The sequence below is a fragment of the Lepus europaeus genome, chromosome 13 (genome assembly GCF_033115175.1).
Source record: "Lepus europaeus isolate LE1 chromosome 13, mLepTim1.pri, whole genome shotgun sequence".
NCBI classification, from domain to species: domain Eukaryota; kingdom Metazoa; phylum Chordata; class Mammalia; order Lagomorpha; family Leporidae; genus Lepus; species Lepus europaeus.
Window position 1 is genome coordinate 91,102,655 of NC_084839.1, and position 18,561 is coordinate 91,121,215.

The 18,561-nt window shown below is 41.3% G+C and overlaps 1 protein-coding gene across 1 annotated transcript; it reads left to right on the plus strand.

The window, feature by feature from the left end:
- Window positions 1-269: 269 nt before the first annotated feature.
- IL1RL1 (interleukin 1 receptor like 1) lies at window positions 270-16,897 on the plus strand. Its single transcript, XM_062208792.1, has 10 exons — window positions 270-330; window positions 1,159-1,369; window positions 2,475-2,649; window positions 2,747-2,909; window positions 4,762-4,833; window positions 6,602-6,743; window positions 6,834-6,979; window positions 12,537-12,683; window positions 14,792-14,959; window positions 16,566-16,897. The coding sequence occupies exons 1-10, from the start codon at window positions 270-272 to the stop codon at window positions 16,895-16,897; spliced, it is 1,617 nt and encodes a 538-aa protein (XP_062064776.1).
- The last annotated feature ends 1,664 nt before the right edge of the window (window positions 16,898-18,561 follow it).

The window sequence follows — 18,561 nt, forward strand, 5'->3', positions numbered from 1 at the left end:
ATAGCATGATCCTTAAGAGGGTTATGTGGGTGGCCCCAAGATTCAGTAGGAATCAATGCAAAGTTGCCTGGCTGGAACCCGCTGCGTCTCCTATTTGACCTTAATGAATACGTGCTAAGGTTTTCCATGATTGCTTTTCCAGCAGGGACACTGACCACTCTTCCCAACTTGAAGTCATCCGGAGCGCCATCTGCTGCTTAGTGGGGACTTCACATCACGTGCACTGATTCCTCTCCAGTAATCTCAACATTGCTCCTAACTGATAAAAAATGACACCGTGGATCTTGACATTTCTAACAGTTCCCATATATTTCACATCAGCTATAGATAGTAAGTATTGTTTTTCAACTAAAATTTAAATTCTTAAAAATTAAGTTATGGGCCCGTCATTGTGGTGTTAACAGGTTAAACCGTCTCCTCCAGAGCAAGCATCCCATATGTTTGCCTGTTCCAGTCTGGATTGCTCTGGACCCAGCTCTCTGTTAATGTGCCTGGGAAAGCAGCAGAAGATGGCTCAAATGCTTGGGTCCCTGCACCTACATGGGAGACCTGGAAGAAGTTCCTGGCTCCTGGCTTTGGCCTGGCCCAGCCCTCGCCCTTGTGGCCATTTGGGGAGTGAACCAGTGGATGGAAGATCTCTCTATCTCTCCTTTAAACTCTCTGTAACTCTGCCTTTCAGATAAATAAAGTAAATCTTTTAAAAAAGTTAAGACATTCCAAGAATGCTTGCCTTGTTTCCTGCTACTTGCTTCTCATTGATCCAGCTGAATTGTGAACCGGAAAAATTGTTTTTCCCTTCAGACATTTTTGTCACAAATCTATCATAGCAAATATATCTAAATTTTACTTTTATATGTTCAGATACACCAGATTTTAACATGAGGCTTGTATGTAGAAGGTGTTGAGGGCATTTGTTAATTCAGGAAATTGCTGATTTTCCACTGGAGCAGCATGGGGGATTTAGGTCCAAATTAAAGCATTAATCTATAGAACCCAGAGATAACTTCATAAAAGATCTTAATCTTTACTTATTTCTTGTCAAAGTATCACAATGTATGACCCATTTGTAAATTTAACCCTTGAAGGAATTATTAAGAATATGGGAATTATGGTCTTCAGATGGCCTATTTATTTAGTTATTTATTTACTTACTTGCAGGTGAACCATCTTGGGGCCTGGAAAATGAGGCTTTAATTGTGAAATGTCCAAATAACGTGCAATCTCTTTACCCTGTGGAATGGTATCACTCAACAACAAACCAAAGAATTTCTACCCAGAAAGGAAATCGTGTATTTGCCTCAGGGGAACTTCTTAAGTTCCTACCAGCGAAAGTCAACGATTCTGGAATTTATACTTGCATTATCAGAAGGTATCCTGGAAGCCACCATGATCTTTGAAACTGCTCCTCTTTCTCTAGTGGCTTATAGTCTGAGCTGCCATCATTTTCCTTCCTGTTCTAGGCCTTTATGGAGTGGTTAAATTTCTAAATTGATCTGAAAAAAAATTACATCTAGGGACACTATAAGGTTAATGTTTATGTGATTATGAGCTAAATATTTTGATTTGGAATATAGGAATTAACGTATAGGTTAATTAGAAAAAGGTTTAGCTTTCTTAGTGTCCAACAGAACAGAGAATAATTGTAATTGTTCACTTTTGATTGGAAGTAAAAATAAGCCAGCAAAAAATCCAGTAGCCTAGACGCTTCTGGTGGGTTAAAAACAGGGCAGTGATCAACCAGTGCCTTATAACTTAGTGTCAACCTGTAGAAGATGACATGGGATTATGTGTCTACAGATTACTTATTCTCTATAGAAAGTATTAATGTCTTGATTTTCTGCTCCTATTTGGCCCATCCAAAATGACAGAAGAACTCCATTCACAGGAAGGGTGGTTACAGTGAAGTGCCTGGGTTCTGAGGCCACATAGCTCCAAATTCATGCTGTGCCACAAGTTAGCTGTGTGATGCCAGCAAGCTACTTCTCTGTCCTGAAGTTTCTTCTTCTGAAAAATACATACTAGAGCATTGCAACAGTTCATGGAAAATGGAATTGAGATATTCATTTATTTTGGTGCAAAATATTTAAAAATCAATGCATGGGTTTTTTTTTACAATAGGAATTTTCATGATCCTTCATCTCATAATATTATTTACCTCAAAGCACTCTGGTTAGAATAAAATGAAAAGTGCTTACTGGCATAACTGGTACACAGCAAATTCTCAATAGCAATTCTCTTTATCACATGATACAGTGGTGCTATAGTAGACGTAGTATATGAAGAAATGGCTTATGTAGTTGCATAAGAGTAGCAAAACCTTATTTGAATCTCTAGGTCTCAATGACTATTTTTCAATAAATAAAGAAACACTATGTATCAAGTATTTTAGGAGAAAAGTGATTTAAGAAAAGGTTGGCTGAACCTATTTCAAAATGCTGAATTACTCTTTTTAATGGTTTTATTTATCTTAGTAGTCCCACCCTCAGTAATATTAGATATGCTAATGTCACCATATATAAAAGACAACCAGATTGCCGGATACCAGACGATTTCATATATTCAACAGTACATGGATCAGAAAAAAATGCCAAAATACATTGTCCTAACGCTGAATTCTACAATTGGACAGCACCTCTTGTGTGGTTTAAGGTAAAGGGGAATTTGAAGGGGAACCAATGAAGATTACACAATGAAGGAGATGCCAGTTGGGAATTACTGAACAGGGACTGGATTTTTTTCATTTCAGGGTTGTAAGGCCCTGCAAGGACCAAGATACGTGACACACAGGGCATATTTGGCCATTGACAACGTAACAAGTGATGATGCAGGGGATTACACATGTAAATTATTACACAGTGAAAATGGAGTCCATTACCCTGTGACAGCAACCAGATCATTCATAGTCAAAGGTATGCATGCAGCCGGAATAGATGAATGCATCAAAATAAAGTGGGGGAGAGTCATGCCCTCTGGTTGCGTTTCCCTCCTTGAAACTTCTTCCTATGCCATTTATCTTCCACGTTCTCTATTATGATGCAAAGAGATTTCTGTATGCATTATCAAATTTTAAGAAATTTAAGGGTCAGATTGCATGTCCAATCCAAAGATACATGTATTCTTCCTTTTGCAACTTAATCTTCTCAAGATATAGCAGTCTGAATACTAATTTTTTTAATGAATATACAGCAATTTGTGGTGGATTGGTTCCAGGATCCTGCACGGATACCAAAATATGTGGATGCTCAATACCTTATTTAAAAAATGGCATAATATTGGCATAAGACCTATGCACATCCTTTTCTCTACGCTAAATCATCTCCAGATTATTTATAATATCTAATACAATGCAAAAATGCTATGTATTGTTTGAGAACAATAGGGAATTGTCTGTACTTGTTCAGTAAAGACACAACTTGTTTTTCCTGAATATTTTTGAACTGTGATTGGCTGAATCTGTGGATGCAGAACCGAGGGGACCGAGGGCTGACTGTAATGGGCTACAATGTGGACATCGATGTTGAGTGGTTTGCAATCCTGGTGTGCAACACTTTCAGCATTGTCAATGACCTCAAGTAGGTCATTAATTCTAAAATGAAGAACACTTTTTTTAAAAAGTCTATTTAAGGGAAAGACTTGACAACCATCGTTTAGCAAATCCACAAAGAGTCGGGTTTCCTTAATATACTTGACCTATAGATGTAAATAAAAAAGCACCTCTAAAGTGGCAGTTGTCTTTGGGCAAAGTAACCTGGAGACCAATTTTTGTCCAGTGTTTTCCAGTGCTTACTTACTGTCAGACAAGCATCAGAGGCAGCCAGTGTTTCAGTGCCCCTCATCGTTTAGGAGTTACTGCTGCAGTGGTCCCTAGTCACTCTTGTCCTGAGACACACGCATCCAGGGGAAAGGAATACAGCAGTGCTTTGAGAAATCCCTCGCTTTTAAATCTCTTGGCCTCAGTGGGCCACAGTAAGAGACTGCTCTGTGCAGGAGCCTGCTGACAGATGCGTGAGTCATTTCCAGTAACATTTTGACATCTTTTTTTTTTTTCTTACCCATAGCATACATTTTGTGCTTATTCTGTGGAATTGTGGTTTTCTAACAATTACTAGATTCTGCAGTTACTTTAATGGCTTGAACTTGCATTTTTTTTAGTGAAACAGAAAAGAATAAAACATGTTCAAGGACATTACATTGGCTTTGAACAGCTCTTGTCTTGACTGTTGAAGAGTATTTTCTTTTTCATACAATTTGTGGAACTCTTTACTTAGTATGGAGTTAATCATATGTGTATAAAGTTAATTGAAAATAGTTCTGAGTGAAAAACAAGAATGGGAATAAGAGAGGAAGGAGGAAGAGTGGTGGGAGTGCGGGTGGGGGAGTGGGTACAGTGGAAGAATCACTATGTTCCTAAAGTTGTATTTATGAAAAAAATGAATTGTTATACATCCAAAACAGAAGAACTTTGCAGATAGTAAGGGCTCATCACTAAGTTCATGGAAAAATGTGTTTATTTTGGTGCAAAAGATTTTTAAATCCATCTATAGTTTTCCATAATAGGTATTTCTCACAAACTTTTTGAAGATTCTTTGTATTATTTAAATGTTGTTTAACTCATGTGTGTGCTTATTGACAAGGGTTATTGCCAGAGTAATTTGGACACATTGCTATGAAATAGGATAGACATATGAAAATACAACTTTATAGGGAGGGCCATCCAATACACTCTTAATATTTATTTTCTCTTTTTGTCTTTAACTCCAGAGAAGCAAGGCTTTTCCATGTTCCCAGTAATTTTAGCTCCTCCACCAAATGAAACAAAAGAAGTCAAAATAGGTAAGACATCTTTAAGAATGTTGTGTTACCTGGAAAGTCCTTCCACATGTCACTTGTCCTGAATTCCCCTGGTGTAGGGTCAGGCAATTATCAGCAGAGACCCTGAGCCCTGAACAAGATGCCAGAGAGAAGCACCTGCCTCAGGCACTCCATATTAATTAGGAGGCCCCATCACGGCAACACACAGCCCTTCTATATGCATAGCACTTTGAAACTCACGGGCCTTTCCTGCAAGCATCTCACTTCATTATCACTTCTATCCAGTGGTTCTGCTTTGATGTTAAGAAAACGTAGGCTCAGAAATGCCCAACGATACATCCAAAGTCATGGATTATAAATGACAGAACAAAGATGAGAACATAGACTTACTGGCTTTTTTGTGTCTGTGTTTCCTGGTTCTCACTAGAAGTTGGACACAATGCAAAGCTCTTAGCTTCTAGAACAAGTGACCCTATCATGGGGCTCTTCCTTCCCTCCTTGGCCATCTGTAGCCGTTAACGCCACTCACTGACTTCCGGCCTCACTTTTTTTTTTTTTTCACTGATAAGCAATGTTGGTCACATTCTTCACTGTTTTAGCCCATGTTGTTTCTCCTTCTTTTTTCTTAAGACTAAGCTCAAATATCCCACCTTGGAGCTGGCCCTCCATACCCCACTAGAGAGCCTGATTCAAGCTACCTGTGATCAAACTCAGGGCACCATTTGCATGTGCAGTCTGACGGCTTCACTCCCTGCCATTTCTCCTGTGGCCTCCTATGCCATTTGTCAATTTTTTAAAGATTTATTTTATTTATTTGAAATACAGAGTTACAGAGAAGGAGAGAGAGAGAGAAAGAGAGGTCTTCCATCCACTGGTTCACTCCCTAGATGGCTGCAAGGTCCAGAGCTTCTTCCATGTCTCCCACATGGGTGTAGGGGCCCAAGGACTTGGGCCATCTTCTACTGCTTCCCCAGGCCATAGCAGAGAGCTGGATCAGAGGTGGAGCAGCCGGGACTAGAACTGGTACCCATATGGGATGCCGGCGCTTCAGGCCAGGGCTTTAACCTGCTGCGCCACAGCACCAGCAGTTTTTATTAGAGCACCAGAGCACTTTGAGTTCCACTCTTTGCCTAAATCATTGCGAGCTCTCCAGAGACTCTCATCTCATCATTCCTCTTGATATACCGAATTCTTAACACAGCTTCCAGCTTCTGAAGGGACCCAGGACCTTAAGAAGGGATAGTTAACTGTGTGTGTTGGGGGGGGGGGGAAAGCTGCCGCGAGGCTTTCAGTTCTGGAAGGAGGAAGTCTCAGGTTCAAGAAGTTGAGATGGAATTCTGGATGCTGAAGTCCTGGGATGAGTTGGGTAAACATGTTTGGTTGGGTAAAACACAATTGTGCCTCCATGGTTAACTAGTGGGGAGATGAACACAATTCAGCAGGAGGAGAAAGTTATGGAAGAGAGAAGTTCAAATGCATTCCAATTTCTAGTAAAGGGAAATCCTATATGATAATGTGAGGCTGGTGGACCAGTCTCCGGCTGTGTTTCCTCTTCAGGTGGGTGGGTGGTGGGAGGTAAGCTTCCAACTTAACAGTGAGCGAAACGGAGACACTACAGAAGGCAGGGGAGGCAGAATGAGGACATAGAGAGATGAAGGTGCCAGGGATGCAAATGGAAATCTTTGCAAAGCACACACTGGGTGTTCATTAAACTCTTCTCACATTAAATCAATTAAGCACAACTTGTACAATGTGATTTTATTAGTGAATATCTTTCCTGCCCATCCAGGAGAAACAGCAAACCTAACGTGCTACGCTTGCTTTGGGAAAGGCCCTCAGTTCCTTGTTCATGTCCTGTGGGAAGTTAATGGAAGTAACGTTAGAGACTTTGGTGAAGCAAGAATCCGAGAGGAGGAAGGACCCAATGAAAGGTACGCTTCTCTTGAAGGTAAAACAATCTCTTCCCTACCCACGCATTGCACTTGCAAAGGTAGCATTAAGATAACAAGTTGCCTTCTCAGTTCTAGCAATGAAATGACTTGTCGCAACAAACTCTTGAGGATAACTGACGTGAACGAGACGGATTTATCTCTGCAATTTGACTGTGTGGCCCTGAATCATTATGTTATAAAAAGGCACACCACGAGACTAAGTCGGAAAAAGCCAAGTAAGGAATGTTCCTCAGGCGTGGGTCGCTGGAGCATGCTGTGACAATTGTAAGCTGAAATCATTTTTTCAGATGGCCCATGCTGGCGTTTAGCTCCAAGGGACCCGTGAAGACAATGGAAGTGCACTTCTCTTCATGAGGATACCAATTATTTGCAATGTGCTCTTCCCTGATGTTTTTGTTTGCTTCTCTACTACTTGACTTCCTTTTCTTCTCTCTCCCCCTCCTCTTCCTCTTGTCTCTCTTCCTCTATGGCTTTCTCTTCAACAATCCACTGCTTCCTGAGTCATTCCGCTACTTTCTAACCTCACTAGCTCCCTGTTCACTGTATGTGAAATAAAACATAACAGTAGGAAAATAAACATGTTCTTTTGTTCCCTTGTATAACTTTTAAGACAAGACACATTATAAGCATATTTCCTTTTATATATTTACATATATATATATATATTGCTATAATGAAAGCATACTTCCTTGGTGAAGACCATAAAGTGGACAAAAAAAGGGACATACTTAACTACTGCCCATTTCAGAACATCTTAGCTGCTTCCTTGTAAGAAGACATGCACTGTCACTGTTACAAATCATTCCACTTAGATGGAACTCAGAAGTCTGGTAGCTCAGCCCGTTGCTTACAGTATGTTAGTCAACATTTCAGGACCCACCTTTTCTGGTTTGGGTAAATACACCTACAGCATCCTGTCTGTGATGGCCATCACATTGCCTTGTCAAAATCCATCTAGCAATCTGTCCAAAAAGGCTGCAAACTCCTTGAGGGCAGGGATAGCAAATTACACACATTTGTGTCATCAGCCTGTACTTCAGTGCCTTCCCTAGCCTGTGCTCAATCTTGTTGAGTGAATAAATGAACACACCACAAAGTTATTAATAAGAATTGTTTTGATCCACTTCTCCAAGTATAAGGCTTGATTATACTATTCAGTACTTATGCTTCATAAATTGGATGCCTTTCCACATAAATTTAAAAACTTCTATACGGTTTCATCTGAATTTACCATGCTTTTAATGACATCATTAATTTGACACAATTCAATCAAAAAATATGAAACTGACACACTTCAACGAATCCATTTCGGATGTTCTGTGTGGTCTTCACCAATAATCAAAAATATCAAACACAAGAGAAACAGAGTGGAGTGAGTCATTCCTTTCCTGGGATAGGCAATAATGGGATTTATTGTCTGTACCAGATTCAAAAACAACAGTAAGACCATCTGCCTGTCATTGTGATTTTTATTGTCACCACACCTAGACAAGGGTCCCTGCACGGACAGTCTGTCTCTCCCCCATCCCTGGCTATATCTCTGCAGACAATGTTGTTGTGGAAAGCAGTTTTACCAGTATTTTGTTCCTCAGTCCTTGTCCATTTCCTGGCTTGTTCTTTGCATTTCCAGGCAATGTCACCCTGTTTGGTATATGAAGCATCTGATCGCATCTACAAGGGTGGAGAGGGATGGCATTTTGTTGTTGTTGTTGTTTCACACTCCTCACTCCTTTAGTGGCTGCACCACTCACCACTCTGTAGAAATTATTCCATGTGCTTACCAAGCTGCCAAAAAGAAGGACACTCTGAGTTCCTATCCCTATGAAAGGCGGGGCCCAGCTTCATTTGCATAACCACAGTGAGGCACAGAATGATGACCAAGGACTGAGGGCTTAAGAAAAGCAGATCAGCAGCTTGGTAGGGTCGGGGCAGATCTCTGCCTGAGGTGCTGCTTGGCATTTTTCTTGTTCAATTTCAACGTGAACCTCTGGTTTGTAGTTTTGGTTTATAAAACACACAGAGTCGTGACTCATGTGAATAACTTTACGTGCCTCCAGCAGGTTTCTGGCAGTGCTAACTGAGTCACCCCGGATGGCCATGGATGTTACATCAGGGCTACTTTCGGGGTGGTGGTGGGCATAGTGGATCCGACAGGGAAGGGGAAGCCATTGTCCTTATTCCTGATCAGGCACCAATTTTTTGTCCTTATCTCCATGTTTTATTTACATTATCACTTATAAATGTTCCCTGGTTGCCTGCGTATTGGAATTAACTGTGTATTTCCATGTTACATGTATTTCGTGATATCGGTCCTTCTAATTTATTTGTGTTTCACCTCTTTTTTGTTGTTGTTGTTCAAGTTCAACCTGTTTACACTCTGTTAAAACAACTGTATAAATTAAACAGTTACTGCTGTTGAATTGTCACAGTGAGTTCCTTCATTTCTAAAATTATAACTTCTCTTGAATTTAAGAAGCAGAATCTTAGAAAGCTATGTCCACATTTTATTAAGTAAATATTTGACGCTGACTTTACTAATAGTAAACATTTATACATTTTTCCTACATACCATGCCCTGATTATTTTCCACTAGATTACTCATTTCTCAATAATCCATGAAAGAGAGACTATTATACTCATCTGATTTTATAAGTGAAGAAATGAAGTTAAAGAGAATTGAATGACTGAAGTACTGTGTAGTTACAGAGCCAAGATTTGAACATTTTCTTGTTTGCAAACACATACAGGGTGTGTTTAGTGTGTAGTCTTCATACACAAATATTACCAACACATTTATAAAATCAACAACACCTGGGAAGATATTGAAATTCAACTTCCTTTGACATCTTGGATCCACTTATTTTCTTCAGCTGAAAATGGCCAGCTACTAGCATAGCTACTTCCCAACAATCCCCATAAGAAATATATAATTCAGTGTGAACCTACATAGGGTTTTATTTTAATTTATCTTACTTTTACGATTTATTATTATTATCTTAAATATTTATTTATTTATTTGAAAGTCAGAGTTACACACAGAGAGAAGGAGAGGGAGAGGGAGAGGAAGAGGGAGAGGGAGAGAGAGAGAGAGAGAGGTGCCTTCTGTCCGCTGGTTCACAATGGCTGCAATGGCCAGAGCTGGGCCAATCTGAAGCCAGGAGCCAGGAGCTTCCTCTGGGTCTCCCACGCAGGTGGAGAGGCCCCAGGACTTGGAGCATCTTCCACTGCTTTCCCAGGTCATAGCAGAGAGCTGGATGGGAAGTGGAGCAGCTGGGAATCGAACTGACCCTCCATGGTATGCTGGAACTTGTAGGTGGTGGCTTTATCTGCTACGCCACAGCACCAGCCTATTATTATTATTTATTTGAAAAATAGAGAGGCAGAAAGTCAGAGACAGGGACAGACAAACGAAGAGTTCCCACTTGCTGCGTCCCTCTCCAAGTGCCTGCATAGCAGGGGCTGAGCTAGACTGAAGTTAGGAGACAGGCACTCCATCTGGTTCTCCCACAGAGACCCAACTACTTGATTCATCACATGTTGCCTTCCAGTGTACTCATTAGTAGGAAGCTGGGATCAGGAATGGAGCCAGGGCTGAAACCCAGATGCTTTGAAGTGGAATGCAGGCATCCCAAGGGGTGTCTTAACCTCTGAACCAAATGATCGCCCCAGATAAGACTTTTAGGGCAATCTAGTAAGGAATTTTATTGAAATGCTTTATTTAGTTTTTATAATTTAAACTGATGACAGTATAGACAGTAAGTTCTTCATCAATTTTCAGATTTCCTCCCATCTTTGGACCACTTAATCGTTCTTGATCTCATGACGTAGGACACTCATAGAACCAATGAACTACTAGAAATGCTGGAGGAATTCGCAAATATGAGCCTGTGATTTTCTGTGAAAACTGGGAGCCCAAGTATTAAGAATTAAGATGCAGGCCGGCGCCGTGGCTCAACAGGCTAATCCTCCGCCTAGTGGCACCGGCACACTGGGTTCTAGTCCCGGTCGGGGCACCGGATTCTGTCCTGGTTGCCCCTCTTCCAGGCCAGCTCTCTGCTGTGGCCCAGGAGTGCAGTGGAGGATGGCCCAAGTGCTTGGGCCCTGCACCCGCATGGGAGACCAGGAGAAGCACCTGGCTCCTGGCTTTGGATCAGTGTGGTGTGCCGGCCGCAGCACATTGGCTGCGGCGGCCATTGGAGGTGAACCAATGGCAAAGGAAGGCCTTTCTCTCTCTCTCTCTCTCTCTCTCTCTCTCTCTCTCTCACTGTCCACTCTGCCTGTCAAAAATTAAAAAAAAAAAAAAAGAATTAAGATGTAAATGAAAAAGAACCATGTAACTAATTCTCATTTGAGATTCTTCTCACATTTGTCTTTAATTGAGGCTATTTCTAAGACAGTTAATAATTCTAAAGAGGGATCTAAACCTGAAACACCTAAGACACCATGAAGAATCACAATTCAACTAGCACAAATCTTTTGCAAGTCCTTGAAGATGGGAACAGGTAGACGTGCAAGGAGACCTGACATAAAGTTCAGAGATGGCTAAACAATGGTCACTATAAGAGAAGCAAGAGGCATGGACAAGACCTAGAACCCAATCATTTGATTTTTTTTCCCATCAAATATAGAGACTTCTGTGGCTCTTGCTCTTTCTTTGCTTCCTACATTATCACCCCTTCTGAAACAATAAGTCTCTGGATCTGTTGAGTCAGTCCTTTTAATGACCCCGGCAAGAGCCTTGTCCATTCTTTCTCAATATTACAGGCATTAGAACCCCATCCTAATATGCCTTGAGCTATTATCAAACTAACTAGGTGAAAACCACATTTGTTGTTATTCCCTATTCTCCCATGGTTCTTTTTTTTTTTTTTAAGATTTATTTATTTATTTATTTGAAAGGCAGAGTTACAGAGAGGTAGAGAGAGAGAGAGAGATCTTCCATCCACCAGTTCACCCCCCCAAATTGCTTCAATGGCCAGAGCTGGGCTGACCTGAAGCCAGGAGCCAGGAGCTTCTTCCACGTCTCCCACGTGGGTGCAGGAACCCAAGGACTTGGATCGCCTTCCACTGCTTTCCCAGGTCATAGCAGAGCCCTGGATAGTAGAGCAGCCAGGACTTAAACTGGCGCCCATGTGGGATGCCAGAACTGCAGGCGGCGGCTTTACCTGCTATGCCACAGCATCAGCCCCCTTTCCCATGGTTCTCATAACCTTTAGAATAAGGCAAAATGCCTTAGCTGGAGTTCAAACCTTGGCTAGAGGCCAGCCCTTACACTTCTCTTCATACCTTCCCCAAGGTTCCCAAACTGAGTTACTCCAGTTTCTTATAAAACACACTCCTATCTCTGCACTTGAGTCCACAGCAAAGAGGAGGATGCACCTTTGTAAAACCCAGCCATACCTTAGGGACCTCTTCCTGTAGGAAGGCTTCTGTGCTTAGTCCAGCATGGAGTGAGTTCTCCTTTTAAACTTCTCTGGCAGCTGTAATTGTGCTTTTATATCCCACCTTAGTTTAAATTCATATGTGTCTCTGTTGCATTTGTCCCTGAGAATCCCCTATCATGCCTCACCTGGTGCCTTGTACAGTGTAGGGGTTCAATAAATGTTAATTTACTGATTCTTAAAGAAACCACAAAAATTCCATGTGGGTATCTTTTGGATGAGTTTTTCCAATCCCAGTGGGGGGGGGCACCAACCTTGTATTTGTTCATTTTGTCTTGGTTTAGTAACAACAATGCTCATTTTTCTGCTCCTCCCCTTATCTTTTGAATAGCTAATTATCAGAGCACCTACCACTTAGTTGCTGGAGGTAGTATATTGTTAGTGTTAATCATTGTCTTGGTGATCATCCTAAAAGTGTTCTGGATTGAGGTGATTCTGCTCTGGAGAGACACAGTTCGACCTTACAAAACTAGGAATGGTAAGTGGCAAGATTCAAACTTTTCTTCTAAAGAAAAAGTCCCATTAATGAGTGTCCAGGTACTCAATAGCATAACAGCTATGGGGTTAAATCTAGATTCCATTTTGCCTACTAACATTATCAGTGAGTAGTTTTTTTTTTTTTTTTAAGATTATCTATTTACCTGAAAGAGTTATAGAGAGAGAGAAGGAGAGGCAGAGAAAGAGAGAGAGGGAGGTCTTCCATCCACTGGTTCACTCCCCAACTGGCAACAAAGGCTGGAGCTGCGCCAATCTGAAGCCAGAAGCTTCTTCCGGGTCTTCCACACGGGTGCAGGGGCCCAAGGACTCAGGCCATCTTCCACTGCTCTCCCAGGCTATAGCAGAGAGCTGAATCGGAAGTAGAGCAGCCGGGGCCTGAACTGGTGCCCATATGAGATGTCAGCACTGCAGGCGGCAGCCTTACCCACTACGCCACAGTGCCGGCTCCACGAATAGCTTTTTTTGAGTCTATTTAGAGGTCATTTCCCATCCTGCTCTGTAGCTCCTCATGGTCCTGGGATTCATCTCAATAACTCAGATTTTCTTCCCATTGGGATACCCTGCCATCTAAATCTCCAAGAAGAGCCCCGAAAGGCTTAACTGTTTCGGAAAAACGTTATTAAATTAAGCACAGTAATAAAATTTCTCTTGTCTTCCATATGTAAACAGATTAAACAGGTTCATCAGAATGCAGGTGCAATTTACCTGAAACCCAGTATCAGATCTTTGCATCTGTGCATACAAATTCATGAATGAAAACAGTCATTAATTGCAAAGCAGTTGTATGTTAGATTTTCCAAACAGTTAATTTGTGACTGATGTGTGGAAAATTGAGACCCCTTAAAAAATTCGACCCCTTGACAGTATCAGCCTTTAGCATTGTCTCTTTCTCAGGGGAAGTTCAGGGACCCTGCCTTACCCATAATTTTGCTTTTCATGGTTTCAGTTGCCTGTGTTCATCTGCAGTCTCAAATTATTATTTTTTTAAAGATTTATTTATTTGAAAGTCAGAGTTACACAGAGAGAGAAGGAGAGGCAGAGAGAGAGAGAGAGAGTGAGAAAGAGAGAGAGAGGTCTTCCATCTTCTGGTTCATTCCCCAATTGGCTGCAATGACCGGAGCTGTGCCTATCCGAAGCCAGGAGCCAGGAGATTCTTCCAGGTCTCCCATGAGGGTGCAGGGGCCCCAGGACTTGGGCCATCTTCTACTGCTTCCCCAGGCCATAGCAGAGAGCTGAATTGGAAGACGAGAAGCTGGGACTCGAACAGGCTCCCATATGGGATGCTGGCACTACAGGTGGTGGCTCTACCTGCTTTGCCACAGTGCTGGCCCCCAGTCTCAAATTATTAATGCAGAATTTCCAAAATAGTGCCTGCCTGTGATGGGAATCACTCAGTCGGGATAAGTGACTACAGTCACTTCGGTGCTGTCTCCGTTCTCAGGCTGAATATGGTGGTATTGCAATGCTTTCTGTGTTCATGTAACCTCTATCTTACTTAATAATGGTCCCCAAACACATGAATAGTGATGATGGCAAAGTTATTGCCATATATTTTTATAACTGTTCTACACTACTGTTATTGTTGTTAATCTCTTACTGTGCCTAATTTGTATGTATAGATAGGGAAAAAAAACATAATAAATACAGGGTTTGGAACAGTTTTGGGCATCCCTGAGGGTCTTGGAATGCATCCTCTATAGATAAGGGAGGAACTACTGTGTGGGGAAAATGGAAGATGAAACTGACACCTGTTGAGCCTAGAAGAAGGCCCCTGTCTACTGTAAACACAGACTGATAGATGGGTAACTAAGTTTGGCAATATAGCTGGAACTATACTGGACAGGGTCTTGCTTACTATTGCTCAGCTTGAGAGAATGAAAAGGAAGAGAACTTTGGGACTGAGAGTGTTACCTTCTGATCATGTTTTGTGGCAATGGATGGTTGTCATCATCCCTTGATTCTAGAATATTCTGGGAGATGAGATACCTTCACCTCAACCATAAAGCTCGACAAGGGATATCTATTAGGCCTCAAGTGAGAACTTTTAAAACCAAGTAATGGAGTTGTACATCTTGTTTTCATTTTCAGATGGAAAGCTCTATGATGCTTATGTTATATATCCACACGATTACCAACAGAGTTCAGAGGAGATCAGTTCTGTGGAACATTTTGTCCACCAGATTATGCCCAATGTCCTTGAAGATAAGTGTGGATATAAATTATGCATTTATGGGAGAGATCTACTACCTGGAGAAGGTAAAGCTACCAATATACCCCAGTGACAGAAATTCAAGTCTAGGTGAACCAAGCCCTGCAGCAGATAAGGAACTGCACTTACTACGAAAGGCCTTCAGACCAAAGATCTTAAAGTAGACACTTGTCCTTTGCTGTTCTCACTTCATCATTATCCTTGGGTCAGTGACATGCAGTCCTTCACCCTATGAATTTAGCTACATTGCTGAATGGCCAACTTTACTTCCTGTGCTCTCCATCAGGATAATTGGCAGTCTTCTTAATTCCCTTGGGAAGGTCTGAAAGCAGACTTAAAAATGGAGAATTTTGCTCTGATATACACAGGTATTGGCTAAAACATTTTAGAGGATTTTGTGTCTTTATACATGTAAGTGAAACACTTGCCAATTCATATTCGCAACAGAACAGGTGGAATTGTGGCTTCTATTTCTTTAATAGTCCTAGTCCATTTCACATGTCTTGTCAGTTTGATAGTAATCTCAGTAGTTATTGTTCTCTTTCCTACATATATTTACATCAAATACCTTTGACTCCTTGTGAACTTTTCTCTAAATCCCAAGAGATCAGGAAGGTTTTGGCATGTGAATGGGGCCAGGACATCATGAGCATAAACCTAAAATTTACTTATTTGAGAGAGAGGGTGGAAGACATAGAGGTAGATGATAGATACACAGACAAATGAGGGGGAAAGGGGACAAAGTGGATCTAAGAATTCCCTAGAGACTTGGTCAGTTGAGAAGGGCAAGGTTTCCTGGATTAGTATTCTTTTGAGTAGCAAGGCCTTTTAATGTAAGAAAGCAAATATTTTACAAAGATAATATTCTAGGAAGATATAATCCCTGTGAACTTGAATTCTAAGTCTTCTGTGAAATGGTAGCCTAAATACCTCTACCCTCCTTTGAGCTGGAATGTCTGTCTTAGGACTGACCTATGTGGGGAAAAGAGGGTACTGAGGCTGATATTCTCATGATGAAGGGAGGAAAAACAAATCAAGTCCTTTCTCCATGTATATGTCCACCATTCTGAATTGGAGAATTGGTCAATGTCAGAATCTCATAACAGATTTTACCAGTATAACTTGCTTATATTACTATAATCTGTATGTATATATTCCTAGTATAACAATAGCACTTATGTTTAAACAAAGATTTATTTATGTATTTGAGAGGCAGAGTTATAGGGAAAGAGAGGAGGAGGAGGAGGAGGAGGAGGAGGAGAGAGAGAGAGAGAGAGAGAGAGAGAGAGAGAGAAAGAGAGAGAGAATCTTCCATCCACTGATTTATTCCCTGAATGACTGCAACTGCCGAAGCTGGGCCGATCCAACGTCAGGAGCCTGGAGCTTCTTCCGGGTCTCCCACATGGGTGCAGAGGCCCATACTTGGGCCATCCTCCACTGCTCTCTCAGGCACATTAGCAGGGAGCTGGATCAGAAGTAGAGCAGCCGGGAATCCAACTGGTGCCTGTATGGGATGCCAGCACTGCAGGCAGAGGCTTAACCTTCTGTGCTACAGAGCCAGCCCCAACAATAAAACATAATCAAAGCATTAGACTTTAAAAAAAAAAAAAAAACAATGACAGGAAATCTTTATCCATTTTCTTGAATGTCTAGATGCGGTCACTGCGGTGGAATCCAGCATATGCAAGAGCAGGCGGCACATTTTCATCCTGTCTCCTGTCATCGTGCACAGCAAAGAGTTTGCCTATGAGCAGGAGATCGCCCTGCACAGCACCCTCATCCAGAACGACTCCAAGGCGATCCTGATTGAGATGGAGGCTCTGAGCGAGCCAGACGCTCTGCAGGATTCTCTCAAGCACCTGATGGAAGTGCAGGGCACTATCAAGTGGAGGGAAGACAATGCTGCCAACAAATGGTCCCTGAAGTCCAAGTTCTGGAAACACGTGAGATACCAAATGCCTGTGCCGCACAAACTGCCCAGATAGACTTCCAGCCTGGCTTCTTGCGGTGCCCAGGGCAACAGCGCTTGGTTTTATGGACAAATGCATCCGAGTTTGTATCTCTCTCTGTGTTGTTCTGCTTTTAAAGTAAATAAATAAACTTAAACATTGAGAGATCTCCTGGTTTCTCCTTGCTGAATTGTGCTCTGTATCACATTCAGGGACCTGAGGTCTGAGGAGTAGGAGCATCAAGGGGACCCAAGGTTGAGTTGTGGTTTCATCATGTAAGTTTACTTTATTTACCCCAATCTGGCTGGATGCACAAGGCCCAGAAATGTGTATCCTCAATCCTTCACCCTGCACTTTCTCAACATGAAGCTAAATGTTTTTTTTTTTTTCATTTTCAATTATCTTTATATACAGAAGATCAATTTAGTAAATACTGTAAAGATTTTAACAGTTTGTACCCACACAGATACACAAAGTATAAAGTACTGTTTGAGTACTAGTTAATTCACATAGTACAACACATTAAGAACAGAGATCCTACATGGGGAGTAAGTGCACAGTGACTCCTGTTGTTGATTTGATAATTGACACTCTTCTTTATGATGTCAGTAATCATCTGAGGCTCTTGTCATGAGCTGCCAAGGTTATCAAAGCCTCTTGAGTTCTCCAGCTCCGATCTTATTTAGACAAGGCCATATTCAAAGTGGAAGTTCTCTCCTCCCTTCAGAGAAAGGTACCTCCTTCTTTGATGATCTGTTCTTCCCTCTGGGATCTCACTCACAGAGATCTTTCACTTAGGTTTTTTTTTTTTTTCCACAGTGTCTTGGAAGCTAAATGTTTTACAGTTAGATTGTCATGCCATCTTGAAGAGCATTCTGGGGGCCAAGGTTGCAATACCCTAATATCCCATGGTTTGTGTCCTGGCTACTCCACTTCCCATTCAGCTCCCTGCTGAATGGCCTGAGAAAGCCAACAGAAAGTGGCCCAAGTGTTTGGACCCCTGCCATCTATGTGGGAGACCCAGATGAAATTCCTGGCCCCTGGCTTCAGCCTGGCACAGTGCTAGCCATTGTGGCCATCTGGGGAGTGAACCAGCAGATGGATCTCTCACTGTCTCTCTGTAACTCTGACTTTCAACATAAATAAATATTGTTTTAAAGAGTATTCTAAGCCCATTCGGCAGATTATTGGTATAAATCTTGTTTCCAACATTTTATTTTATTTTGTATGATTGAATGCTCAGTTTTATCATCTCAATGCTGTTGATCTTATTTAACTATCTTATTTCAGTTGCCTTTATGAGTTTTTTCAAATTCTAGATTTTTTCATTGTTATTCACTTTAGTAATAGTATTCTCCCAGTGTTAAAGTGACAGAAGCATATTATAGAAGACCTGAAAGTAAAAAAGCACAATTTAAAAAATCATTCAAATATCCATGACCTTAAGATTAAGTTGGTAAATCTTCTATTTCAAAACATTTTAATTTATAGTTACATACACTGTTTGTATAAATGAGATTATGCTATATGAAATTTTTCATTTTTTTCTACCTAACATCATAATAAAAACATTTGGCATGTCATTGAAAAATTTCTGAACATTTAGAAAATACTTATGCTCCATCTCATGGTTGTGTTATGGTGGACACAATTTAAATCCTCTTAATTAGGATAACTCTCCAGTGGCCTATCAGTATATA

What these genes read in the sequence shown, in the direction of transcription:
- IL1RL1 (XM_062208792.1), top strand. Translation starts at nt 270, where the DNA reads ATGACACCGTGGATCTTGACATTTCTAACAGTTCCCATATATTTCACA. An exon ending in TTTCACATCAGCTATAGATA is followed by an intron (nt 331 to 1,158) that starts GTAAGTATTGTT and finishes ACTTACTTGCAG; the next exon opens with GTGAACCATCTTGGGGCCTG. An exon ending in CACCTCTTGTGTGGTTTAAG is followed by an intron (nt 2,650 to 2,746) that starts GTAAAGGGGAAT and finishes TTTTCATTTCAG; the next exon opens with GGTTGTAAGGCCCTGCAAGG.